Here is a 27829-nt window from a genome sequence, read left to right as displayed (position 1 = left end):
GGGGAGGAGAGGGATGTGCACCAGCCTTGCTCTACTTGTACCAGCCGTGCTAATGAGCCTGAAACCAAGATCAGCCCCAACTTTCAAATCCTGCACGCCCCACATCCGAGGCTGCCCTGCCCGCCTGTGGAAGAGGATCCTCACCTCTTCTAGCCTGTCCAGGGCATCGTTGAGCTTGCGCTGCCGTTCCAGGGCCAGGAGCCACACCTGCTGCCAGCGTGCCGAGAGCTGGTTGATGCGCGGGTTCTTGGCTTCGGACTGCGAGAGGATCGGCAGGGGTGGAGGGGCTGCCTGGTTTAAGGGCTTTCCTGGAATAAAAAGCAGAGGAGCTGAAAAAGGCCAAGTCAAGCCAGAGCATGAAAAGAGGGCAGAGAAGAAAATGGGAAACACCCATCAAAAACTGTGCCAAAAGGATTTTTTTCCCCCTCAGCTGAGGATGGGCGAGATCACTTTGTTTAGACCTGGGTTCTGAAAGGTAGGACCAGCCTTAAAATAGACAACCATTCAGAGGCTGAGCCTGCAAGGAATGAATACACTTGACTGCTCAGCAACTGCCAGCGCGTGCCAGGCAAGAAGCAGGGCTCTCGGCAGGCTCCGACCTCAGCCCCGCATCCCTGGCACTAGTTGCTGGCACCCCAAGTTATAACAACTTACTGTTGCTACGGGATTTTTCCATGAAAGGGCCGTGAGCTGGCTCAGTCGTTTTCCTCTTATAGGTTTTGGTGACACGGTCCACATCTGGCTGCTTCCGGGTCATCTCTTCCATGAAGGACTGGAAAGAGACAAGATGCAACAGTTTGCAAATGTCCAGCTACTTTTCTCAGCCTCCCTTTTGGAACATTAAAGCTGAAAACCTCGAGAGGCAACGGTTGCAGCGTCCCAGCTGGCAAGGTCTGCAGTCCAAGCCAGGCAGTGAGCATTTGCACCACTCACTGCGACCAATGCATCCGATGGGAAGGACAGACGCTGCTCTCCTTGAGGGAGGGGCCAGGACGGCCGTTACCTGGTGCTCCGCAATGAGGGCCTTGACCTGCTCGATATTCTGGGGCTCCTGGTCCCGCTGGATCAGCGTGGCCTCCGCCCACTGGATCCATGCCAGCAGCTCTTCCAGCAGCTCCGCGTTGGCCATGAGTTCCAGGAGTGCCGCTTCAAGCCGCTGCTGGTGCTGCTTTGCCCAGGTGAGAACCTGGAGGAGAAAGAGCCCAAGAAAAAAGACTGAGAGGCAGAGAGGGCTGGGCATCTGGGAGGCTGGAGACAGAGGTCTGGAGCTGACTATTCCATGGGTGCAGAACACCCCACAATTAACCAAAGGAACCGCTTTAGCCACCACAACAGGCCCAAACTCGGTGGACAAGAAGCTAACGTCCCCACACTGGCTCACCTCTTCGAACCGAGCCCGGATGATGGTGATCCAGTGTTTTATGGTGGTGACGCAGTCTGGATGGCACACAGACAGGATGGCCTCTCCCATCCCTACTGCCGAGTTCACATCCAGCCTTTTCTCCTCCACTTTCTTCATGAACTCCTGCACAAGGAGGGTAACACAAGGGCACTGTTACCCACGGCCCCTCTGCCCTGCCCTGGGCCATCCTGCATCCCTGGGATCACTGCCCACCTTATGTACATCGATGAGTGACTGCAGAGCTTCCGCGTCGTCAGGCAAAGCTCCCCGGAAGCGGAGGGTCTGCTCAGCCTCCGAGAGCCACTCCAGCAGCTGGTGGATGGCTGTTCGGAACTCCTCGGCCTAGAAAACGGAAGGCCCCCAAGTCAACCCTCCACCTCTTAAACTTGCCCCACAGGATGGGCCAAAGGAGCCAGCTGCACACAGCCAGCTGTGCCCTGGAAGTGTCACGCCCAGCACTCAGAAGCCAAAGAAGTTTCTTCGGCTGATCCCGTGGAATGTCAGCCTCAGGAGACTCCAAGCCAGGAGTCATTGGATCAACACAACTGAAGCAGTTGCCTGAGGACATGGCCTCCAAGCCCCTCCTACTCGGGCAGTAGAGAGCAGAGCAGAACAGCAATACTCAAGGAGGCTCCTTGCCAAGCAGGGAAGTAACTCTCCTGATTAAAGACTGATTAAAAAGGTAGCCCTGACTCATATCACTCTACCGTGACCAACCATCTTTGGTGTATTGTTTCTGTGAATCTTGTGCATAAAACTCTGACCTTGGATTTGCAACAAACCGCACTAGGTTCTCTAAACTTTGGGCTGCATTCTGACTACTCTTCTGTTGGAAGCCCTTCCTCCACCCAGATGTGATATGCATGTTTCCAAGACCAGTAAGGGGAAGGCACAACTTTCAGAAAGCGTGTGGAGGGAACAAGAAGAGCGAGTGCAAGGTGGATCTGCCTCATCTTCCCCCACCTGCTTTAAGGCCTGCTCCAGCCGCGTCTGCTTCAGGACGGACATCTTGCAGACCGTGTCCCAACGGTTGCTCAGCTCCTGAAGCTGCACTTTCACCCAGGTGGTGTCGTCTCGGCTGTTCTCAATCAGTTCGCGACCTGAGCGCTTGAGAACCTGGACGGTGCCCGTCCGCTTGCCAAGTTCTTTCTGGAAAACCTAACAAGGAAATGAAAAAATACCCTTGAAGCAAGCTTCGCTCGTGGTGATTAAATATAATTTTCTTGCCAATTTTTTCCTTAACAAAGCTTCAAACCTCTGGTTTGATACTTTAGCAAGGCTGCAAACCTCAACCGCAACAGGAGGACGGCTCCCTTATTGCTGTTCCCAAGCCCACTCTGCTCCAGCACATTCTAGAACCTTTTGACCTGTCTGGGCTGCAGTGAGTGATGCATATAAAATAGATAATGTATAATAAATGAGGGGTCCTCGGTGCTCTCTGAGCTTGCAAGAAAAATCTTGCAGATTTTTCATGACTCAGCATGTAAGAATATTTTGTGAGGCTGTATTACTAGCTGCCCAGGGCCACATGCAGCCCACGGGCTGTGGATTGGACACACCTGTTTTAGAAAGAGTGACGAAGCTGGAGGCTGGCTGCTCATGTTGCAAAGGGCCGCCTCTGCTTGCTTTTTAGAGGTGACGGGAAGGAAGCCTGCCAGACTGCAAGGGACACACCCTAGATGGCTGCCTGCTTTCTTCCACATCCCTCGTCCTGCACCGCAGCAGTTACCTTGTGAGCGTCCATTAAATTCATGACCAGATCCAGATCCCCGTGGACAGGCTGGTCTTCGGCCAACTGGGGCTCCACTTTGTAGAGCCAGTCCACCAAGGCCTGCAGTGCATCCATAAACTGCCCAGAGAAGAGAAGCGCCTCTTCCAGCTTGTGCTGCCTGCAAAGAGACACAGGGGGGAGGATGGCAGGCATTCTCCTTGGAGCCCAGAGGGACTCTTGCCAAATACGAAGAGCCTCCTGAGCGGCTGAGCAGGAGTCCCCAACCCATCCCCCAGGCACATCTCTGCCTAGGCTTGCAATTGCCCCCCCTCCCACCCCGAACCTCCAATGTGGACCCAGCAGCGAAACAGACTGAAGTCAGCTCTGAGGGCTCCTGCTGCCTGCTTGCTCTCACTCACCGCTCCACAGATTTGCCGCAAACGGTGTCCCATTTATCCCGGACTTCCCCCAGGAGGTGATCCAGGTTTTGGGTGTCATCGGGGAAGTGAGCTTTCTCTTTCAAGGCTCTTCCGGTGCGGATAGTGGTGTCATAAACGGGCTGTTTGCCTCCGAGGGTTTTCTGGAACTCCTGAGTTTTTGACAAGAAATTATTTTTAAAAATTAGGGAAGGTGAAGCAAATCACTGCATATTCTCTCCATTTGTCTCTTCCAGTGACAATAGCTGGAGAGAGGCTGCAGACTGAAGAGGGCCAGGGGGCTTTCCTGGTCTAGGCAGCCCCAGCTTCCTGTCTCTACCTCATGCAGCACCTTCCTGGCCCTCCCCCCCTCCCCCTCCCCCTCCCCCAGCCACTTGCAGCCTGCTGCGCCTGCCTCTGCAGCTCTTTCTCAGCAGGAGCCATAAGAGGCGCCTGCATTTCATCATGCACCCAGAAACCACCGTGTGACACCCACTTGAGCTTCTGCTTTGCCCTCATCTCGCATCTGGGTCATTTGCATGTGCGCACAGCCTGGGAAGCAGGATCTGAACTCTCTTCTGGCTCACGGGACAGGGACAGGGAGGGAGGGAGGGGCCGGAGAGCAGAAGTCTTTCTCTTCCTCCCCAGCCCAGTTGAAGCTCAGCCTTCTCCTCCTGGGCCAAAGAGGGTCTGGCTCTATTCAACCCTTTCCAGTTCATCCTGCCCTGAGGTGATTTATGTCATCCCCCCCCCCCCAACAAGGTTCCTTTGAGGAGGAAGGAGAGAAGTCTGGCAAAGGGACTGAAAAAAGAAGGGCAGAAAATCCCTCTGGGTGAGGGAGGAGAAGTTCCAAAAGATTTATGTCTCCTCAGAGGCTTCCTGGGGGGCGGGGGGGGAGAGAAGCTGAAATAATTCATGCTTAAGGCTCTCATCAAAGTCAGTTTGTTTCATTGAACAGCAGCTGCTAAATCTGTTGAGTCTTAGTTCTCCCATGGTTTTTGGTAATGGGCCTTTGCAATCCGTTTCTCACCCAGGCTGTTGGTTGACCCGGCCTTTCCCAGGTCCTTGAGCCTCCTTGACACTTTGTGTTGTGTGCCAATTTTGACCCTTCTTGGACTGGGAGGCCCTTCTCTCAATCACTCGCACCCTGGTCCTCTCCCATCTGGACTACTGCAATCGTCCACTGTGTGGAAAAGCATCCGGAAGCTTCAGCTGGTACAGAATGTGGCTGCGCGAGCAGTTTTGGATGCCCCAAGGAGACACGTGTAACGCCTCTGCTGGGGAGCTGCCTGGGATGCCAATTGGCTTCTGGGCCTAATTCAAGGTGTTGGTGATGACCTTTAAAGCCCTATGCATGGGCCAGGCTGCTGCGGAACCATCTTCTTCCCATTACGCTGGCCCATCCCACCCAGTCAGGCAGGAAAGATGTGTTGCGGATCCCGTCAGCCAAAGAATTCCAACTGGCGGGATCCGGACATCACCCTGCCCTTTGGAATACTCTCCCCCCAGAGGTGAGGGGGGTCCTCACCCTCTCGGCCTTTCGGAAGGGTCTGAAGCCCTACTTGCTTGGGGCTCACAAAAGAGCATGTGACCTTAAGGCTGGTTAGTGCCTTGAAGGCTTCCCCCCTTAATTTTAATTATTCTGTTTTAACGCCCTTCTAGTGGGTTGCAATATTTATATGGGGTTTTTTTATGTCTAATTGTACACTGAGTGAGATGGGCAGCTTCAAAATTGAATATCTAAATACATTGTGACTGGACTCCAACCTTGTGCTTGGAAAGCTGCAATTTGATTTTGTCTGGATCGTTGGAAATTTCCAGCTCAGAATTTAGATGATTTTCAGCATCTTCCAACCAGTCCACCAACTTTTTCCAAGCTTCATGGAACTAGAATGTAAAAACGTACCACGAAGAGTGAGTGTTTTATATATATATCTCTGATACCTTGTTTTTCCCAGCAAAATCTGTGTCAACTTTCAGGTTATCATTTCCCTCTGGTATACCATCAGGGAAAACTCTGGCAAAGTTTACGGTCCAGGCACCAACCCGTAATCGGGTAGTCATAGGAAGAGTCCCACTGCGTGGAATTGGAACTCTCTTTTTCAGGTCAGGAGACCAAACCAAAGTATTAAGCCCACCTCTATTGTGAGGTTATAGTAACAGAAATCTTGCATTTTCTCCTCCCCCATTTTTACATTCCAGAGAATTAGAGAGGGTCCCTTCTGAGATGCTTTCCTATCCCTCCCTCCTTTGGACTCAGTCTGGGCTGTGCCTCTTCCTCCTGTCCCCCAAGGTTCTTCTCCCAGCCCATCTCATCTCCTGGAGAGACTCTTGTCCCCACCGCTCCTCTCTAGAAGCCTCTGTTTGGCTCTCCTGCCAATTCTTTATCAGGCTGAAACTCCTGGCTTCCTCACTTTTCCAGCCCTTTCTATGCGGCTACCAACCTTCTAATTCTTCACCTGACTGCTCTCCATCTTTCTTCCCAAGCTTGTTTTCCCTGTTCATGTTGGGTCCTCCCATTTTCCTGCGCAAGCTCATACCTTCCCAAGGCTTCTCTTGCTCGGAGCATTTGCCATCTTGCCACAACCTCCCTTTTCTTACGAGCAAACAAGCCATGCCCTCCTCGCTCTCCTCCCATTGTTGCCCTCCCCCATGGCCAGCAGAATCCCCTCCCTCACCACTCAGCCCACAGATTTTAATGCATTTTAACCGTGGTCCTGCTGTGTTAAGGCAGCCAACGGGGCATCTGAGACAATGCTGCCGCTTTGCAAGTATCTAAGCTACTTTGTAAGCCCACCGTTGGCTCCCAATGAGCAGCTCCCAAAGGGCCCCGCCCTCCAAGACACTTACCTGTTTTGCCCGTTTCCTGGCATCATCTAGAGCCCTGCCCCTTTCAACTGACCGCTGGACAACCTTCTCCCAGCGAGACTGCACGCTGACCAGGAGGTTCTTGATCAGGACCACATCCTGCTTCTGGCTCAGAAACTTCAGCTGGTTTCCGCTTTGGTCCAGAGCAATGATCTGATGCCGGTGAGCATTTACTTCATTAGCAAAACCCTGCCAGGGGTGGGTGGGGAGGAAGCAAAAGATAAATCCTTCCATGAAAACTTCTTTGGAATCCTGGCATTATGGGGAGCGGTCAAATCTCCTTCTGCAGGCAAGGCTGAGATCCCACCCTGAGACCCTCTGACCGATGTTCCTCAGGGCAGCTGCGAGCCTTTTGCCAAGACGAAGGTGTGGAGGGGCCATTGTTACAGGGGAAATCTGGGGATGCCCTTACCTTGTGCTCTTCTACTTGGGAGAGCACAGTGTTAAGGATGAGGCTTGGAGGAGAAGCAACGTTCAGACTCTGCTCTGCAAGGGTCAGCCAATTGATGAAGTCCTGCAGGGAATTCTGGAATTCGGTTGCCAAGTTGAGCGCCTCTTCCAGCTTGGACTAAACAGGGGACAAGGTAGAGGAGTGAGGCAGAAAAAAAGGAGTACGTGACAAAATCTCTTCCAGGCCAAGAGTATGGATTTTGCATGCACCTGCTCCAAGAGAGAAACCAGAATTTCATTCATGTTCTAAGTGGGGCGAATACCTTCCCCTTTCACCCTCACCCCCAGGCCCCCCACTGAAGAATGCTGGAGAGAATCAAATATGGCGGAAAGCTGCTCTTAAATGAGAGGTCATTTAAGCTTAAAACCCACCTATTCATTTGCGCTGGACTGGGTTAGTTTTTAAGTTTATGGGTTTTAATGGGTTTTAGTTCTAAATTTTAATCGTGGCCAATTTAATAAGTTTTTTAACTGTATTTTAATTGTATTTATAGTGTATTATGTATTTTTACTTGGCTGTGAACCGCCCTGAGTCCTTCGGGAGAAGGGCGGTATACAAATTTAAATAATAAATAAATAAATAAATAAGAGCTTTGAGAAGTCACTGCATTCCACTTTTATCCCCCACTGGACTAGACCCAATCCTGCTGCCTGTATTCAGCTACCCCCCAGCTTGATCTCCGGCCCAGGGACAACCAGGCTTCTATGCAGGGACAAGGGAACTGCAAGGCTGCACTTTCCAAAGGGTTCAGGGCAGTATTTCTCAACCTTGCCAACTTTCACACTCCCAGGAAAAGTCATACTGATGACATCTCCTTCCGCAATCTCCGATTCCTGCTTCTCCCTCCCGGCCCTCTTTCTTGACTCTTTTGCTCCACTCAAATTCAAACAGTTCCTCTGTGAACTCTATGGCCCTGTCATGCAGAGAATCCTGTTTTACTTGTATAAATTATAAATTGTAAAGTTTATTGTCATTGTACGTATGTACACAGTATAGCCATACAACGAAATTCACATACCACCCAGAGACCGAGCCCAACACACATGACAATCCCCAGACGCCCCCCCACCAAAAACTCCCCACCCCTGTCAACAGAGCTGCCAATCAAAGAGCTGATCTGCTGCCAGAGGAAGGCCAAGCTCTTCCCCCAGTGCGTGACTGCCTCCCAGCCACCTGAGTGTGGAAAGCAGGTGTGTGGTGCAACCAAGGCCCCCATCAGCCCTGCTCACTACCTTCCGCTCTTCCATCTTTGTGCTGACCAGGACCCATTTCTGCTCCAGGAGAGCCACACTTTGCTCCATCTTTGATCCCGATCCAGAATCATCCCGGCTCAGAAGCATCAGCCTCCCCTTCGCCAGGAGCTGGCTGTAGATTTCCTCATTTGCCTTCAGCTGGGCATAGAGTTCCTAAAACACAAAGGAGCATTTCAGAAGAGACATTTTGCAGGTTTTCTCCCCAAGATACACCACGTCTTCTTTGCCACCACTTTTTGGCTTAGGGAACGTTTGGATAATGACAGAACAACAGAGTTGAAAGGGACCTTAGGGGTCATCTAGTCCAACCCTCCTGCTCAAACAGCAGTGCCTATACCATTCCAGAAAAATGGCGGTCTAATATTTTCTTAAAAACCTCCAGTGATGGAGCACCCACAATTTTGGGAGACAAGCTGTTCTACGGGTTGATTGTCCTCATTGCTAGGAAGTTTCTCCTTAATTCTCCTTGATTAGTTTCCATCCACTGTTTCTTGTCCTGCCCTCTGGTGCTTTGGAGAATAGATTGATCCCCTCTTCTTCATAACAGCCCCTCAAATACTGGAATCCTCCTATCGTGTCACCTCTCGTTCTTCTCTTTGCTAGACTAAACATACCAAGTTCCCTCAATCGTTCATTGTATGGTTTAGCATCTGGTCTCCTGATGTGTTTAGCTTCCTGTTGTGTTTAGATGTCCTAAAGTGGATGCATACTATTTTCACACTTGATTGTGTGCTCCAGACTTGGGGATTCTTGGCTAAACCACAAATCTTTAATGAGGACTTTGTGACTAAACTATGTAAGGTAGAATGAAGCTAATTGAGCCCCCCCCCAATTGTTCTTGAAAGGTTTCTATTTGTCTTTTAGACCGACTCTCCAAGAGGCACTTACTTATACTTCCTCAGACCAAATCCCCCCATCCCTGAAGGAGTCAGCATTCAGCTGCCATGACTCACCATGTGGACGTTCAGTTGTTCCCGAGCAGTTTCTGGCAGCCCACCCGTTGGCTTGGAAGCTGACAGCTGACTTTCCATCCTGGTGAGCCACAAAAGGAAGTCTTCAATTTCACCATGGAAGCCCTGGGCCTGTGACACACACAGAGAAGAAGGTGGGACATACTTAGGGCAATTTATGGAGAGCAAACAGCTCAGATAATAATTAATGGTAGTTTGACAGATAGTTTTAAAATTGCAAAAGGAACAAGGCAGGGGTGTCCTTTATCACCTTTATTGTTTATTTTGTCTTTGGAACCTTTATTGGATAAGATAAGAGAGTTAAGGGAGATAGAGGGTATTAGAATTAGAAGACATGAATACAAAGTTAGAGCATTTGCAGATGATTTGGTTGTTATGTTGACTCAGCCTATAAATTCGAGTGTATATTTGTTGGAAGTAATTAATCAATATGGAAGGGTCTCAGGGTTTAAAGTGAATCAAAATAAAACCAAAGTGTTAACCAAAAATATAATTAAGAACCAGAAAGAAAAACTAGAGGAAATAACAGGATTTGAAATTGTAAAAAAAGTTAAATATTTAGGAGTCTTTCTTACTTCATCAAATGTAAAATTGTATAAGAATAATTATGATGTGTTATGGAAAAAAATTCAGAAGGAAATGAATACTTGGAAAAAATTACAATTATCTTTGTTGGGGAGAATAGCAGCTATAAAAATGAATGTTTTGCCTAAATTTTTGTTCTTGTTTCAGATGATACCAATAATTAAGAAAGACAAAAATTTGGAAGAATGGCAGATTGGAATTAATAAATTTATATGGGAGGGGGAAAAAGCGAGAGTTAAAATGAAAATAATGCAAGATATACAGGAAAGAGGAGGGTTAAAAATGCCTAATTTAAAACTGTATTATGAAGCAGTTGTTCTTTCGGTAATAAGTGATTGGTTTAATTTGACGGAGGAAAGGATTTTGAATATAGAAGGTTATGATTTATTATATGGTTGGCATGCATATTTATTGTATGATAAGAAAGTAGATAAAGCTTTTAAGAATCATGTGTTGAGAATTTCTCTTCTGCGTGTCTGGAAAAAATATTATTATAAGTTAAATTATAAAATTCCCATATGGGCAAGTCCTCGGCACACAGTAGAGAATATAAATATAGAACAGGAACAAGAAATGATTACTTATAAAGATCTTTTATACAATGAGAGGGGAAATCTACAATTAAAATCTTTGGATACATTAAAAGAAGAAGGGAGGAATTATACTTGGTTTCAATATGGACAGTTAAAGGCTAGATGGAAAGAAGATCAGAAAATTGGTATTATTCAAAATGAAGAAAATTTGGTTAAACAAATTAGAAATCAAACCCAGGGGCATATAAAGAGATTGTATACTGTGTTGATAGAAATAGATTCTGAAAGAGATTTAATAAAGGATTGTATGATAAAATGGGCACAGAATATTCAAGAACCAATAATGTTGGAAACATGGGAAAAATTTGGGTTAGAAATATTAAATTTCATAGCGCAAAATTTAAGGGAAAATTTTTATAAGATGTTTTATAGATGGCATTTAGATCCTAAGAAATTATCATGTATGTATCCAGATATGCAAGCGAAATGTTGGAGATGTAATTGTGATGATGCTACATATTTTCATGTATGGTGGACTTGTAAGAAAATTAAGTCTTTCTGGATAAGAATCTGGTGGATTATGCAGAATGTTCTGAAGAAGAAGATAAAGTTCCTACCGCAATTTTTTCTTTTGGGAATAACAACGGACTGTACAGTGATTGAGACTAAGTTGATTTTGAACTTAATAACAGCAGCAAGACTGTTGATTGGACAATATTGGAAGAAAAAAGAATTACCCACAATAGAAGAATGGATATTGAAAGTTTCCAATTTGGCTGAGATGGCTAAAATTTCAGCCTTCTTGAAAGACAGTACTCAAGAAAAATATTTAAATGAATGGAAGAACTGGATTGATTATATTCAAAATAGATATCAGATTAAGAAATTTCGGATTGCCTTTGAATGAAGGATTTTGTTTTGATTTTAATGGAAGAAGTCAGGTTATGTGGAGAGAAGGATTATAATTGTGTTAGATTTTAAAAATTTAATGTATGACTGTTTGTTTAATGAACTATACCTTGTGTTTGCTCCAGGAAGTCGGGGGGGGGAGGGGGTTTTGGAGGGAGGGGGGAAGGTGGGGGAGGGGGAAAAATTTAATTGTTGTTTTAAAACTTTTTCAATAAAAATAAAAAAAAAAGAAGGTGGGACATTTATGGGTTGAAGTGCAAGATCAGCAAGTGCCGTATTTCCCAGTAAATCCAAACTGCAAGTATACAACTGCAAGGTATGTAATAATATATTTTGGAAAACCCTACCTGTGAAAGGCCCTGAAAATCACACCATTAAACCCCTGGGCAGCTTGGCCCAGCCAGCAACGCAAGACGAACGTCACTCTCTGACCGAGGACCAGTGTAGGGCAAGAGGGTCAGAGGGGTCCTTGGTGCTCTCTGAACCTTTTTGCCGACATTTCATTACCTAACTAGGTAACATCATCAGTGCTAGTAAGGAGTGCCCTTTGCCGTCAGTTTAGATTCTGGTGCCATGCCCGTCTGCGTGGGTGTGGGCAGTCTTAGAGATTCTTTGGCTGGGCTGTTTACAAGAGGGTCAGAGCAGGCAAAGGCTCTTCTCCGGCATCGTCTCCACTAGGCTGGCAGACCCGCCCCACCCTGCCTACCTGCTGAAGTGTTGCCTGCAGCTGCTGCTCCCGCACTTCCGTCTTCTGCAGGACTGACTCCCAGCAGGAGTTCATGGTCTCCAGGCGGTTCCGGAGACTGCTGGCATCGTCCCTCGCACTGGATTCCAGGAGTTCATTGCCAGCCTTGTTCACTGTCTCCACTGTGGCTTGGTGGGCCAACACATCATTTTTCAGTACCTAGGATGGGGTTGAGGGTGGAGAAAATAGGGGTCCTTATTAAAAAGAGCTCAGCGTAAAGCTTTGCCTTTGCAGAAGACAACTCAAGCTGAAAACATCAAGGAGCACTTTTGAGGCGGCCCCTTCCTGCACCTTAATTTGCCTCCAAAAGCAGAGGAGAAGATGCTACCTGGAGCTGAGTGATTAGTTCTCCTAGGCCCAATGTGGCCCGTTTGTGCTCTTTTGTGCCCAGTGGACCATCAGTCCTCCCCACCTACCAAAAGGCTCCACTGATCTGCAATGGGCTCAGAAAGTGGGATTTCCTGTGGAGGGGGTGCAGTTTGAGGGTTGCAGGCAATTTAATCACCCCATAGCTAAAGGATCCTGACCACTAAATGCGTAACCTCACTACTTTCCTGACTACTTTCCAGCAGCAGGTTGATAAGATGCTTAGACAGAGACGCTGGGTGGGGGTGGGGGTGAGAAACCCTAGAAACCAAAAGGAGCTGAATGGCTTCTGTCATCAAGCTAGTGCAGGGATCTGGCCCTCAAGACCCTGCAAAATATGGTAAATCAAAGCAGGATTCTTTTCTGGGACAGCACCCCTGCCAGAGGACTTCATGCACACACACATCCCTTGCACTCACATGGTGCTTGGCCAACTCCACTTCAATGACTTTGGGGTCCCCGTTGATGGGCCTCTGGGAATCCAGCAGCTCTTCAGTGTGGGTCAGCCATGCCATTAGCTCAGCCAGGGCATGCTGGAACTGCCCAAGGGCCAAGAGAGATCCTTCCAGCTTGTGCTGTTTAATGGAGAGGGGGAAGAGAAGAGAAAAAGGCTTGTTTAAGTGCATTTTATCATCCCTTTCCACTCTACAAGTGATACTCGAGAAGGCTCACTATGATTTTTTTAACAATACAACTACAAAAGTAACAAATTTGTAAAGTTAAGAGTAGCACACACAAAAATGCAAAAGTCGGGCTGAAAAATCAAATAGAAGAAAAGCCAAAACCTGGCTACTAATGATAAAAAACAATGTTACTGCTCAGAAAGGGAAAGAAAACTATAAATATTTTTAAATATTTTTAAAATATTTCATGCAGTCTCCAGACCAGTGTCTCTCTGCTTTAGTACCGTTAAGATGTGCGGATTTCAGCTCCCAGAATTCTGCCGGCTTGGCTATTGTGGGAATTGAAGTCCACATATCTAAAAGTGGCCAAGGTTGAAAAAAATTGCTCCAGACAGAAGGACTTCTTGGTAATTTCCATCAGCTGCACACCAGCCAAACCCTCTTCAGATGCAGTCAGGTGAGGATTAGGACCACCTGGGAGGAGCTCTTTCTTAAGGAAAAGGTGGGAGCTATCACCTTAACTCAGAAATGATCCGTCCAACCAACCAACCAACCAACCAACCAACCAACTCAGTGCTTGGAGCTTTGCCATACCTGTCGATAAGCTATTTTTTCACTCAGATTCTCCCAAAGATGCTTCAGCTCTGTTAGTGGCTCTCTGATGATGTCTCGGTCTGTCTCATCTGTGGCTTTTTTGAGCAAAAGTTCTCCCTGGTGATTCAGCTTCTCCATTTCTATTTGCTGCTGGTATACTTCTGTTTTGAACTCCTGCAGAGAGTACAAAATGAGGATGTTGTTCTATGCTACTACTATCACCACAGATGCCTCCAGATTTGGAGAAATGTCTTGCTTGGCACACACCTTCATCTCATTCAGTTGCTCTTTGACAGTGTTGAGGTCTGTGCCCACCGGGGACATGTTGCATAGTTTAATCACTGTGTTATCTAGCCAGTCAAACATAGCCTGAAAGTAGAACATGGACACAAATAAAGGAGAACAGAGTTAACCTCCATCCTGCCAAACGGTCTACCCTGCCCTGAGATCCACCCCTCCTGGGACTCTGGACAGAGGCCCCAATGATTAATTGGCTCCCAGCGTTCCCACCTTTTCCAGACTCTGCCTCCTTCCAGTCTAATGACGCCACTTCTTGCCAGGACATCAGTCCTTCAGCACAGCACAAGACCATTACAGGCTGCACTCAATGCCAGAGAGGAAGTTCACCTCTGCCCGCCCCCCATCCTTTGGTTTCCCATTAGGTGGAAAGGGATGGGCAATCTTCAGTCCATGAAATTTACTCATCCTCCACCATCCCAGTCAAAACTCATGCTCCTGAAACTCAGCAGCAAAATGGCTGGATTTCAACTGCAGAATTGTTGAGCTCCTCCTGGCACATTAAACTAAAATGAGTGTGCTAAGGACCTTCATAACACCCTTGAGCCCCTCGAAGCCCAGAAAATGGGCATAAATTGCCTCACTCAAATCCAGCAGCCATCGCTCCATTTCACTGGCCTGGTTCTTGGTGCGAGAATGACCTAGGAGGTCTGGGCTTCAGTAATCTAGGTCTCTGCATCCGTTTCCTACCTTAGAACTCCAAATTCTCCCTCCCCCCTCCAGTGACATTGCCAGGAAACCTCTTAAGGCCAAGAGGTCCAAAGGGAGAGCTTTCTGGGCAGCCCTCCTGTCCAGAAAGATGCCCTCCCCCTGCCCGTCTCAGGCTCTCTGGCCTCACCTGCAGATTATCCTGATACTGCACTGCATTCTGCATGGCCTCCTCCAGCTTCTCCAGTCTCTCCTTCCAGGTTCTGTTCAGATGTTCCCAGGCATTGTTCATCTGCAACGACAGGAAGAAATGCACAGCTCTGACACAATTTCCTAGGGTGGGCCCTGGTAACGGCACTGTGGCAGAAGGGCATTTGGCAGAGGTGCCCAGGTCAGCGGAGGGGGGCAGGGAGCATCTCTGGCCCTCTATCTGCCACGCCCTTTCACCTGGCTGGGCAGCCAGTGGCATGAATTTCTTGCCAAGCAGATTGGAAAGAGTCCTACGCAGACGTCCATTTGGCCTCCCTGTCCCTCCTCCCAACGTCCCATCAAAGAGCTTCAGTCCAAATCTGAAATGACTATTACTTACCTCATCAATGCTTTTCTTAACTTCTGGTTTCTCCGTCTCCCCACAGGCGAAAATCAGATCGGCCCCAAGAATTCGGATGAATTCCAGTTCTTCATGCAAACTGTCTGTCTCTTCCTTGATGGTCTACAGGAGACGATCAAGAAACAGGTGAGCACAATTTGCCTACCAGAGCAACTCACACATAACAGCAACTGTGTTTCTGAAATTGTGTCTGCAATCAGAGTGTATTCTGTAGTGTGATGCTTGTAGAGTAATATATACCTTTGCTACAGAACAAAAAAATACAAGGTAGCATACAAATGTGTAAGTATATCAAAGAATGGGATATTTTCAGGTTTTTCACCAAGTCATTTTTACTCCGTGGGTCATTATTTTAACCTAGTATATAGAAAAAACATTCTAAAGTTTATTCTTAGAAAAGAGGTCACAGCCTATTCGAGCAGGAAACTAACCAGAACAATGTCTTTCTTTCCAACAGAACCCACCAAATACTGTTCCAGTGATTGCTCTGAATAGGAAACTAAAGTGAAGAGGCATCCCTTCCTAAATCTTCTGCAAAGCCTAAATTTTCCTTCCTGGCCATCACAGCTCACTTGAAGGATTGAAGTTATGCACAATTTGTGGGAAAGGACAAAATGTTTCTGTCTTCCTACCTCAGCTGCTTCAATCTGCTGCTTGATGATCGATGGATCAATCCCAGGACTTTCTAGGTCATGGACAATGTCTTGGGTATCCCGGATGGTGGTTAGGAGGGCAGCCATGTCATACCAGAACTTTTCCGCCAGCTCCAAGACATCAAGAAACTTGATCTCACGTTCCTCAGCCCGAGCTCTGATGTCTTCCCAGAAAAATACCATCTGATCTAATTTATCCTGGATGTCTGAAACAGAACAAGGAGGATTAAACCCCCCACAAACTCACAGGAAAAAAAATCCCACATTCTGTGCTAGGAAACATGTGGCTCTCTGCATCTCAGGCCACACCAAAGAAGAGACCATGTGCACGTCCTGGGTTTCAAGCAGTTCTAGTGCCTTACTTTTGGCTGCCAGGTCCCTGTCTGCCCCTTGGGATCGTCCGATCAGCTCCTCTCCCCGGCGCTTCAGTCCTTCGAAGGATGGCTGAAGCTTCTCCAGTTCCAGGGTGGCATTTTTATTGTCACCAATGCACTCGCGGATCTTTTCCACCTCGGCTGGGATCAAGGGAGGCATGCGCAGGCGGGAGGACAGGTTCTCTAGCGTCTCCAGCATCGGCTCTATCTTGTCATGGAACTGAAGGGAAGGAATGACCATAGTGAGGGTCCAATGTGCGAAAGGCACATTTACATCTTTGCTGCTTTGACTGATTCTTCTTAGTCAACATGCTCTTCTCTATATGCAAACTTTGCAAATTCTTTTGGAATGTCAGATGTTTTGGAGAAATGATTAATTCCAAGACATCAACTTTTTGCAAAATTGGTTGTGTGACTAAGAGTAAATCCTGAAGTCAAAGATTTCATGGCATTAGTTATGCCAAGTTATGGTCCACTCTCTCTGTTACACACACACACTCACACTTGATGATCTGCTAGGAATTTGTGAAGGGGCAGGTAAAACCGCCGTCCTACTCTTGAGGGCCCAAATGTATTATGGATTCAAGTTAGGAAATTAAAATGAGAACTAAAGCCCAGCCAAGACATAGACCACTGATTTCCAAATCTTTAACCTTTGGAGGTGAAGTGTGTGCCTTTGCTTGGGCCTTTTCATAATAAAACCCCTTTCCTGAGGGGTGAGGAGCATCAACTGGCATTCAAGCACATGTCTGAAGGGGGATCTGCCCTTCTGAAGCCACATTACGAATTGTTCCTGCCACCTGCCTGAATTCCAAGGCCACCCACCCTAGAACAGGGAACAGCTATGGGGGTCTGGAAGCCAAAATGAGATGTACTATCTGAGGGGAACCAAATACTTGGACCTTCCTTTCCACCCAAGAACTGCTCACAGTAACCTGTTAAGCCAAATCTGTTGCTGGGTAGAATTATGGCAATGGGGGCTGGGGGAGAAATGGGAGAGAGGACATGCTCTGGATTCTCTAGGGAGCTCTCAGTGGGGGGGGGGGGGAAGGGCTCAAGGCAGAGGAAGAAAGCCTTGGTTTCACCAGAAGCGCCAGTGACATATGCGAGCATTTTGTTCCCTGCCACCTTTGCTTTCTCCAGGACTCACACTCACTGTCTCTTTGAGGTGTGTGTGTGTGTGTGCGTGACAAAGACAGTAAGGCCATTCTGTTCTCTCCAAAGTAGGGGCAGCAGCAGAAGAAGACACTGCTAATTAGGCAACTGGGGAGTTTTTCAGACTTCTAGCTCAGCATTCACCCCGGAAGGTTCACAACTCCTGGATGCGAGAGGATTTCTGCTGCCCTCAACCGGGTGGGATGGAATTCTAAATGAGGACGTTCCAGGAGGAAAACAGGAACGTCTTCTAATGAACATTCCTTTGGCTAATTCAGAGGGCAGGAAGTTATCATGTGATGAGGGGATCCTTACCTCTGCAATCTGTCATGGTGGAGTCAACACAACAATGAATGGTGACGAGCACGCAGGGAAGGCGGTAAATGGGCACCGAAACAGACAACAGGGGAGACATTCCACAGTGGGAGGGTGATGAGACGGGGTGGAGGAGGAAAAACTGAGCATTAATGTGAGGGTAAACTAAAGGGAGCAGAAATGACTAAAATAATATAAAAATACATATCCTAGAACGACTTTTAAAGATGTGACACAGAACAAAATCCAACATAACAGTATTATCAACCAACAAAACAAGTTGACATGAAGGGACAACAAATGTGATTCCTTGCATATATCCAAAACACTGAGGTGCCAAAAAAGATATTAAATAAATCTGACAAAAAAACCTATGCCGACCCCATCTCCGTTTCTATTCAGAACTTCCATTTGCCTCCACCAAAACCTCTGCGAAGGTCCCTTCCAGCCCTCTAATTCCATAGAGTTTTTGTAGCCCCCTAAGAAGGCTCAGGGGGCCAAATGCTCTTCCACACCCAGCTGCTCCTACTCCCAAGGAGGAAGCCAGATGTGCTTCTGGAGCAGGGAGATTCTTGCTAGAACCAGATTGCCTGCGGCTTCCCTGGCCTCCTTCTGGTCCGTCTCCCTTCTCTGGCCATTTGCCTCCCAAAGCACTGATGTTGCCGGGCACGGTCGGCGGTTTGGCTGCAAGTGCTGCCCGGCAGAGGGTGACAAAATGGTCCTCCCAGCCCATGGCACCTGTTCTGGCAGCAGAAGGTGGGGGGTGCTGCCCCTGGCCCATCCACCTGAGGCCAAGACCCAGCCCCCCACCACTTCATCTGACAGCAAGCAGCATCTTCAGCAAGTGTAGCCCTATTGCGAAGGGTGCAGGCTCCCCCAAAGAGGCCCCCTTGATTCTACCTCTCCTCTTCTGGAGCTCTCATGTTCCCAGCAGATCCTGCCCCTCTCCAAAGCCAGTGATATGTTCCCAAACCTGCGTTGATTGGGAGATGGCCTCATCGAGGGCCTGAGCCCGCTGGCGGACCTCTTCCTTGATGCGGGAGTAGGTGGCTTCTGCAGCGAAGTACTTCCCCTGCACCATCGCCCCTTCCTCGGGATTCAGCTCCCTCAGTTGGGGGCCAATTTTCAGCAGCTTGTCAATGTGGGGCTTGTGTTCAGCAATTGATTCCCTCAGTTGCTATAAAGAAAAAAATATCAAGTATAGAAAAATCAAGCAATGACCCCAAGAGCACGAGAGAGAAAAAAAAGTAGCAGCACTTAAAGCCCAAAATATCTAGAAAATAAAGCATTGCTTTATATAGTCAATTACTTGCTTTGAGTTTCAAAAACTGTAGCAACCTCAGTCAAGAATGGAAAACCCAGCATACGGGTTTATTGTGAACACCAGGCAAGAACATTGGACCTCCACATTCTCTCTCTCTTTAAGCACAACATCATTCTTTGTTTTAGTCTCAGTTAGCTGAATCTGCCAGGGTTTGGCTCAGGCAGTGATATCAGTGTAGACCATGATGTAGACCCAGCTGATCTGAAGCCCTAGGCTGCTACCCTATAGCAGGCCCAGCCAGTGAGCCCACAAATCTGTCTTTTTAGCAAGGCTGAGATCAGCCAGGAGTGCCTTCCTCCCCTCTCTCCCATGCATCTGGCACTATTTGGCCAGGTAACCTCTTGTTTCTCCAGGCTTTCAATCACCACACAGGTTGACTTGTCACCTGCCCTTTTTTCGGTAAATCCTGGTGTCACTTCAAACCCAGCAAAACCGCTCAAAGGCCAGGAGCAGCAGCTGCTTGTCCCACTCAAAGCAATGTAACTTAGGGGTCCCTTACTAAGCCGGGCAGACAACTCAGCATTTCCCAATTGCATGCAGACACACACCCCCTTATGCCCACTTACCCTCATATCTTCCTGCTGCTGCTTGAGATGCTCGTGGTCAATTGCTGGAGGGGGCAGCTGCCCAATCAGCACTTGGGTCTCCTCAAGCCAAGGATTCAACTCTTCGTAGGTCTCCCAGAATTGGTTGACCAGGACCTGGGCCCGTTCCAGGCGAGCGTATCGCTCAGAGTGGAGGTGGCTGGTCTCATCGTACTGCTTCAGAAGAGACTCAGTCTTCTCCTGTGGAACAAGGGCAGAGTTTGGGGCAGGCCAAGAGGCTCCATCCTCCAAAGCCTGGATTTCCAAACTACCCTAGGAACCTCCCTCACCGTTTCCTAGGCCCTGAGGTCTACCTGCAGCATGACTTTCTGCTCCTCTCCACAAGTTCCCAAAATATCCGTTCGCTGGCTGAGCAGTTCATCCACAGAATCTTTGTGACGAATAATGTCGATGGAGAAGGCCTACGTGAAAGAAGAAGATGGTAACAGAGCTGAACCAGAAAACACAAGCCCTCCACCCTGCATATTCATTCTGTCTGCACTGCTTCCTGGGTGCTCCTGATTAGCTGAAGACACCCTCTCCATTACTGTTGTTATTTTCCACACAACGGGGCCCAATGCATCTCTCAAGGGTTGTAAATCCCAACCATTCTTCTTCGCTATCTGGGAAACATCCAGCTCTGCCGTCCCTTCATCCAGACCATCTCCTCCAATCACCCCTGAATTTAACTAGGCCTCTAGCTCCCTTTGCCCAGCCAGCCAGCCTAACTCTGCTCCATCTTCCAATCTGGCTACTCCAAGATCGTTGCCACCTTTGCCCCGTTGTGTACCTTCTGCACCTGCAGCTGGGCTGTGGTCTGGTCCTGCTCCAGCCTAACTGGACCAAGTGCCAACAGCTTCCGTCTGGTCTCAGCAACCCAGGCGAGTTCTGCGTCGGCTGCCTGCTCGTACTGTCACACAAAAGAGCACAGCCAAGTTAGCTGGGGAAACTAGCTGGCAAAAGGCAGCAATGGTGCAGCATCAACAAAGCTGCATACACAAAGTACACAGGATCTAGCCTGGGGAAAGCAAAGGTGCTTCAGATTGAGTGCTGTGCCCTCCTTTTACCTGCCAGCCTTTCCTTAAAGGAGTAAGACCTCTCTGGAGGCCTCCCCAGAAGCCTCAGGAAAATACCTCTTTGAGTTCAGGTGGCAGCAATGGTGACTGGCCCTTCCCCACCTCCTTAATGCTTCCTGAAGGCCAACATGCATTGCATGGAAATGCCTGGCTTCTTACAAACTCAGGAAAGGGCATGGAGTTGCTAAGGAACCGCTGACAGGTACAGGGAGTTTACCTCTCCCCACCTGGGACCTCTTAAATATTCTGGGCCAGACATCTGGAGCACAGAGGGCTAGTAATGGCAGTGCTGCAGAAGAGCAAGTGAATTCCAGCCTGGTGCTGCATGCAAGGGGCAAATTTTATGGTGGAAAAAGGTGGAAAAAGCAGGGAGCCCCAGTCACATAATTGCAGAATGATCTGTCCACAAGAAACCCAACTTTTATTTTGGAAGAGACTGGAAGCTGCTTGTCTGTCCCCAGCAGTTGTTCTGCTGTCCCCAGAATGTGTGAGACCCAAATGTTCAAACTCTTTTGCTCCATGCATTTTATCCCTCAACCCACAAAAACCTCCCTCAAAGGACAAATCCTGCTCAGGTGTGGAACAAGGTCCTCAACACACTGCATAGCTCTCAACGAATGCCCCTGCCCTAAGAGATCCCCTGCCAAGTGCAAGAAACCAGAAAAGCACTGCATTTGTACCCAGGAAACATGTGAAAAATGTCTTTTAGTCCTTGGTGCTAGGATTGTGCATTAATGAAGGATTTCTAAGGACCGGCTTTGGTGGTGGGGCAAAACAACCTGCACGAATCTCATGCTTGGGCAAATCACCCCGAGAGCTGGGTCTGCATCGGCAATGGTTTACAAGGAAGTGCCAGCCTACCTGCTGAGACCTTTGGATGGCAGCATCTATCTCTGCCACCCGCTGGTTGATGGTGTCACTGGTTGCTTTATACCGCTCGTTGCTGTCTGAGACCAGCTTATCTAGTCCTTCACGGGCTCTCCAAGGAACCAGTTCAAGGAGGGCATGGCTGACTTCGTTCACTGTGTCCAGGATAATCTGATGTTCCATCACCTCCTTCTTTAGTTCCTAGGGGGAGAGAAGGCCACGTTCTGTGACTGTGCCATCCAGCTGGGCCAGGCTTGGCTTTGTCAAGTGACCAAATGCTGCCTCAGCGTTCTTTCCAACGCAAGGAGAGAGCTCTGCTTTCCCCCTTTGCAAGGAGAGAGGCCATGTGGTGACCACTCTGCCTGCCGAGAACAAGGGAAGCTTCTCATTGAGAAGCAGAGGTAGGAAGAAGAGGGCCTTCTCTGATCAGGCCTGGAACCTGGCTTCCCTGGAAAGCCCCTTACCTTCTGCCTCTGCTGGAATTGAGGGATCTGCTCGCCAGTGGGGGAGTGTCCTCCCCCAGACGTCAGCTCCTCTTCCACCTGACCCATCCAGCTCGTCAGCTCTTCGTGTGTTGACTGGAACTTGGTGGCCAGCTGCCGTGCTTGCTCCAGCGTGCGGAGAGCCTTTGAGCTGGCAGCGGTGATATCCGAGTAGCGGGTCTTGATGCCATCCAGTTTCTCTTGGATGAGCAGCACCTCTTCCCCTGCAGAAGATCACCAAGTGTTTGGCTTGAAGAAGTCATCTAATGTGGACCCAGGGTATAGGAGGGTGTCCTCAAGCTGGCCTGACTCATTGACCATCCCACCCATACAAAATTTTGGACTTGGTTTCTGTATTTTGCAGAGTTCTCAACAGGCACACGTGTCCTACACAGTACCAGTTGTGGAATCTCTGGGCAAAAGAGTGTGTGGGTGCAGGTGTGGACTGGCGCAGGCAGGTGCAGCCATTGCCTAGCATCTTTTCCTCTCCTACCTGTGGTTTGTTTCAGGAGGGCCTGCCCGTTCTTGATGGCCTGGTCAACGTGCTTCTTGCGGTTCACAATCTCATCATTCAAAGCCTAGGTGGGAGAGGGGAAAAACCCACGTTCAGAAACGTCCCTGGAAAAGATCTTAGGGTTTTGTGCATGTGATTTGGGATTTTTTAAATGCTTCCTATCCTTGTTCTGTTATCTTTACAGACTGTTCCTTTAGTACATAAATAAAGCAAAACAACTCCCATCACAGCAAACAAATTGAATCAGCACACATTGCTAGTAGATGAAGCCTGCCCAAGAGGCTAGTGTCTAAATGGGTGTGTGCGTGTGTGTGTGTGTGTGTGTGTGTGTGCGTGTGTGAGGGAGCAGCAGGTGCAGCCAGGGTAAAACAGGTGCCTTGAACAGGCAGCCGTGGAAGATGCCCGCCTCCTATGCCAAACAGGGGAGTCTTCAGAGAAAAGGCTTGCGTAGGGCGGAAGGGAACACCTGGACCTCTTGTTGACCCCAAAGCTCCAACCATCTTGTCAATCTGAAATGAAGGCCAGAGCTTCAGAAGGAAAGCCTGTTGGGTCCTTCCACTATCCACCCTGCTAACAGAATCACTCCTTGGCTTACTATTGTTCCAGGTAACAAATCCAGCTGAATTCACCAGAGGCCACCTATTCTCAAAATACACCTTACTCCTGTAATGTACAGAAGGTTGTTCCCCATGGACTGTCATATCTTCCAGCTTCTTTTCTGGTCCTCCCTCAAGGCAACAATCACTGGGGCCAGATGTCCCCCCTCCCACTGCAGACCTCTCTTTTACTTCTCTGCAGAAACAAACGGCTGCAAAGGATGAGAGCTGCAATAGGTCCAAATCTGTCCTTCAGCAAGAGAGGAAGGAACTTCAGAAGGGTCAGGTTAAAAATTCTCCATGGGGAGAAAAATAATACTGCTGCTTACATGGAGATGCCTGAACCAAACCGTCCATGCAACACACCTGCTGATGCACCGAATTGTGCCCCTCCTTTGCAAGAAGACTGTACCTGCGGGAGTAAATGGGCCCACCCTGAAACCTGTGCCCTCAGGGACTCCCTCCTTCCATCCCTAATTTTGAGTTGGTGAAGATCACAATGAAATGGTTCAAATCAACAGGAACAGGGAAGCAAAATAAACACAATCATGAAAGATGGGAAAAAATGGATTAATACCAGCTGGCCAGAATGTTGCTGCTGCAGGACCTCTCGTCTGTAATCCTTGACCGACACCAGGCTGAGCTTGTCCTCAACCTCAGCCAACCAGTTGAGCACCTCCACTTCGTCCTCCCCAAAGAGCCGGGCGTTGGACAAAGCCTGATCGAGGAGGGCAGCCTTCCGGACGCATCGGTCAGAAACCTCAGCGTACCGGGACTCAAGCAGGTCGAGCTTCTCGGCCAGGGAGGCCTGCTCAGCACGGCAGCTTAGCAAGGCCAGGGAATGGCCAATGCTGACCACCTGAGTCACCGCCGTGGCCTGATTGTCTATCTCCTCCTCTAGTGCCTGGAAATCCAGGAGGTTTAAGGGAAAGAACAAAAGAGGAAACAAAAAACAAGCAAACAGAAATGTATGGTTGAAAATGAAAAACACAAAGTGGGAAAATTAAAATACAACTAAATGGTGAATATGATTGAAAATTGTGTAAATGCAAAACTATCATCAAATAACAGTTTCAAACAAAGAACTATAACAACAAAAATTAAAAAAAAAGATGGATTTTCTTTTTCCAGTATCCGTATAAGTATTGAGATAGAACTTGTTTTAACTGCCCAAACGTGATGATTTACTACAGTAGCTTGTTTTGCAAATGGTAGCAATTCAGCATTTTGAGCCATGGTTTGTTGAATAAGCTATCACAACCCAGTGTGTATTTAATGCTAAGAAATAACAGGCCTGCATCTATGGAAACATTTATAACCGTTTCTTAGGAAAGAAGAAAAAAGTGGAGCTCCTGAGCAGGGGTGGTGGTCTTCACTTACCTTTGCTACGGGTTCGCAAATGTGAGGGCACGGGCCACTTACACGCAGAGCGCCAAAAACGGGATGTGATGACATCCAGGCAGGTGGGCAGAGCCTCCCGCAACTGCCGCTACCGGTTCTCCCCAACCAGATAGAACCGGCTGAATCCTGCCCCCGCTGCTCCTGAGGCTATGGCCAGAGGACACACGCCTGGCTTGGCAGGGGAGAGTGGTGGGCACCTGAGGGTTTTCCTTCCAGCTGAAGCCAAGAGGAACACCCCTCCTCCCCAGAGCAACAGGGCCAGCAGTTCCAACACTCCATGATCTTTGTCATCATGGAGCCAGCCAAGGCAAAGTGCTGGCCAAAGCCCAGATCCTGCCCCTTGGATACAGATGTGCTGGGCCAGCCACTGCCCAGAGGGACTGGCCCAGTTGTGCAAGGAAGAGACGGGGCCTGGGTTACGGTAGGGTTGGTGGGCATGGTGAATGGGCCACACATCCCTTGAAAATGCAACACCCACCTAGGTCAAGGGTTGGCAAACTTGGCTCTTTTAAGACTTGTGGACTTTAACGCCCAGAGTTCCTCAGCTTTTCTGGCTGAGGGACTCTGGAAGTTGAAGTCCACAAGTCTTAAAAGAGCCAAGTTTGCAGACCCCTGACCTAGGGGAATGACTGTGTTGATCCCCCATGATTCTCCTAAGGGCTTGATTGCCCTCTTCAGTGACCCTTCCCTGACCATGCATCCGTTGACCAAATGGAGCCATGACCACTGCTCAATGGCACTGTGGAAAAGGTGGCATGGATCAAATGAAGATGCTGTGACTTCTCTGGGAAGCCCCACCACGGTTGAGAGAAATGGATTGATTTGAAATCTTGCTCAGATTACATGATGGAAGGAGAGAAGAGCTGGTAACATGACTATATTATTTCTATGAATGCCCATGGAACATCCAGATTCTACAGGACACGCTTGAAGAAAAGCTACCCTGGAACCTTTGATGTTTTCTGAGCAGACATCCAGAATACTAAGATGGTCCACCTCATGTTGTTAGGTCACGAGATTCTCCACTGGATCCTGTTAGGGCCTGAGCCGCCCAGAGTCACTTTAGAGGGGAGACCGGCAGCATAAAAAATTAATGAATAAATAAATGAGCCTCCAAGGACTGAAGGCCAACCTTGACATTTTGCCTTTAACCACTGCATCTTTTATTCTAACCCCCCCCCCCGAGTCTCCCTCCGAAATCTCCCTTCACAGCAAGAGAATCTGTGCCTGATGCCCTCCTACCCCTTTCTGAACTGCTTGGCAACCACTTGCCCACCTTGTGCCGTGAAATCTGCTGCTGGATTTTGGCTGTCTGAGTCCCAATGGGCTCGGAATTGGCCAGTTTCTTTTCAGTCACCGACAACCACTCAGAGATGGGCTCTGATGTCTCGTGGAACTGCCTGGCCAAAACCAGGATCTCCTCCAGCTGACTCTGCCTGTGGAAAGGAAAGAAAACCATGCAGAAATCAATGTCTGTGAGACAACAGAAGATTCCTGGTGAGGCTATTTGAGAGCCGTGAACAATTTACAGCTGTTCCATGGATTCTGTTATGCCCCATTAGAGCTCCCTAATCTGGCCAGGAAAGCACATTAAGCCATGATGTATTCTGGTGTAGCACAACACTTGAACCTAGGGAACAGATTAAATTGTGGGAAAGACAGAACATCTCGCTGCTCTATTTTTCCCTCTCACTATGGTCAAATACTGAATTATTTTTAAAAGAGTGAGCCTCTCCAGTGAGCCTTATTGAAAATTACAATAAATAATTTTAAATACACTGAAAATAAACAGCTGGAAGTAATGCAATCTTCCTCTAGCAAAGTTGTTGGAATTTTTGAATTTTTAGGAGGAAGGAGGAGCAGCCAAAACCTCTACTTGACTGTTGGTGTGACTGTCGGGTTGCTCAGAGAAAGTGCACAATGTGTTTCACAGATGTGGATTCCCACATTCCAGAACTCACAGAAATGTATGAGGCCACTTTAAAAGGAAAGGCAGATTGCAACTAATATCAACATTAGAGAAGCAAATTTGATCAAGAAATTAATGCAAAGACTGCAGGCTACTCCCAATTCCAGTTCCCAAAACTGGAAGAGGCATGAAGTCCTTTAATTATCATTTGTGGTCCTTGAATCATGTGGCCATGAATACTGCAAATGGATGGCACAATTTCTTTCAACACTGAAGTAGATGGAAACTGTAAAATCCCCAAACTCCTAGAAAAACTGGCTGTACTAATGTAGATTATAGCAGGGGTCTCCAACCTTGGTCCCTTTAAGACTTGTGGACTTCAGCTCCCAGAGTCCCTCAGCCAGCTTTGCTTAAAGGGACCAAGGTTGGAGACCCCTGGATTCCCTGGACTCCTTTCCCATCCTTGGCCTGTTTTAGTTGATCCTGTCCCAGTTCTCCTGTATAACATGTAGCTTGACTCCAATTTTAATTAGAGGCATCAGGCACCATCAGACATTTTCTTAGAAATTAGCCATGGAAGAAGCTGAAGAGTAAGAACACAAATACATTCTTAAGGAAGAGAGAGGAAGAATAGAGAGAAATAGAATGAAACTTTTCACTGGTCTTCAGTAAGGAAATGCCAATGACCAACATGATATTAATAATAATAACAACGGAGTTGGAAGGGACCTTGGAGGCCTTCTAGTCCAACCCCCTGCCCAGGCAGGAAACCCTACATCATCTCAGTCAGATGGTTATCCAACATTTTCTTAAAAATTTCCAGTGTTGGAGCATTCACAACTTCTGCAGGCAAGTCGTTCCACTTATTAATTGTTCTGTCAGGAAATTTCTCCTTAGTTCTAAGTTGCTTCTTTCCTTGATCAGTTTCCACTCATTGCTTCTTGTTCTACCCTCAGGTGCTTTGGAGAACAGCCCAACTCCCACTTCTCTGTGGCAGCCCCTGAGATATTGGAACACTGCTATCATGTTTCCCCTAGTCCTTTTTATTAAACTAGACATACCCAGTTCCTGCAATCGTTCTTCATATGTTTTATCCTCCAGTCCCCTAATCATCTTTGTTGCTCTTCTCTGCACTCTTTCTAGAGTCTCAGCATCTTTTTTACATCGTGGCGACCAAAACTGAATGCAATATTCCAAGTGTGGCCTTACCAAGGTATTATAAAGTGGCACTAACACTTCACGTGATCTTGATTCTATCCCTCTGTTTATGCAGCCCAGAACTGTGTTGGCTTTTTTAGCAGCAGCTGCACACTGCTGGCTCATATCTAAATGGTTGTCCACTAGGACTCCAAGATCCCTCTCACAGGTACTACTATTGAGCAAGGTACCACATATACGGTACCTGTGCATTTTGTTTTTTTTGCCTAAATGTAGAACCTTACTTTTTTCGCTGTTGAATTTCATTTTGTTAGATAGCGCCCAATGTTCAAGTCTGTCAAGATCTTTCTGTAACTTGAGCCTATCTTCTGGAGTGTTGGCTATTCCTGCCAGCTTGGTGTCATCTGCAAATTTGATGAGTTCCCCATCTATCCCCTCG

The 27829-nt window shown here is 47.9% G+C and overlaps 1 protein-coding gene across 1 annotated transcript in view; it reads right to left on the bottom strand.

Annotated features, from left to right (window-relative positions):
• The window catches only part of MACF1 (microtubule actin crosslinking factor 1), a 248817-nt gene that overhangs the window by 13840 nt on the left and 207148 nt on the right, over positions 1 to 27829 (bottom strand). The window contains exons 56-85 of the mRNA XM_058195880.1: positions 25600 to 25759; positions 23500 to 23826; positions 22306 to 22390; positions 21795 to 22036; positions 21325 to 21531; positions 20178 to 20297; positions 19702 to 19809; positions 19370 to 19588; positions 18453 to 18656; positions 15998 to 16229; positions 15615 to 15841; positions 14962 to 15084; positions 14563 to 14664; positions 13695 to 13796; positions 13428 to 13601; positions 12630 to 12785; positions 11806 to 12003; positions 9055 to 9183; positions 8081 to 8254; positions 6810 to 6965; positions 6380 to 6586; positions 5297 to 5416; positions 3533 to 3702; positions 3132 to 3291; positions 2366 to 2560; positions 1616 to 1744; positions 1382 to 1525; positions 1004 to 1186; positions 655 to 772; positions 145 to 308 (exon numbers count right to left, since the gene is read on the bottom strand). Of these exons, the coding sequence (XP_058051863.1) occupies positions 145 to 308; positions 655 to 772; positions 1004 to 1186; positions 1382 to 1525; positions 1616 to 1744; positions 2366 to 2560; positions 3132 to 3291; positions 3533 to 3702; positions 5297 to 5416; positions 6380 to 6586; positions 6810 to 6965; positions 8081 to 8254; positions 9055 to 9183; positions 11806 to 12003; positions 12630 to 12785; positions 13428 to 13601; positions 13695 to 13796; positions 14563 to 14664; positions 14962 to 15084; positions 15615 to 15841; positions 15998 to 16229; positions 18453 to 18656; positions 19370 to 19588; positions 19702 to 19809; positions 20178 to 20297; positions 21325 to 21531; positions 21795 to 22036; positions 22306 to 22390; positions 23500 to 23826; positions 25600 to 25759 (5035 nt within the window). The remainder of the gene's footprint in view (positions 1 to 144; positions 309 to 654; positions 773 to 1003; positions 1187 to 1381; positions 1526 to 1615; positions 1745 to 2365; positions 2561 to 3131; positions 3292 to 3532; positions 3703 to 5296; positions 5417 to 6379; positions 6587 to 6809; positions 6966 to 8080; positions 8255 to 9054; positions 9184 to 11805; positions 12004 to 12629; positions 12786 to 13427; positions 13602 to 13694; positions 13797 to 14562; positions 14665 to 14961; positions 15085 to 15614; positions 15842 to 15997; positions 16230 to 18452; positions 18657 to 19369; positions 19589 to 19701; positions 19810 to 20177; positions 20298 to 21324; positions 21532 to 21794; positions 22037 to 22305; positions 22391 to 23499; positions 23827 to 25599; positions 25760 to 27829) is intronic.

This window comes from Ahaetulla prasina, chromosome 10 (genome assembly GCF_028640845.1).
Source record: "Ahaetulla prasina isolate Xishuangbanna chromosome 10, ASM2864084v1, whole genome shotgun sequence".
In the NCBI taxonomy this organism is placed as follows: domain Eukaryota; kingdom Metazoa; phylum Chordata; class Lepidosauria; order Squamata; family Colubridae; genus Ahaetulla; species Ahaetulla prasina.
The sequence above is the reverse complement of the archived record's forward strand: the minus strand, read 5'-3'. Positions and strand labels throughout refer to the sequence as shown.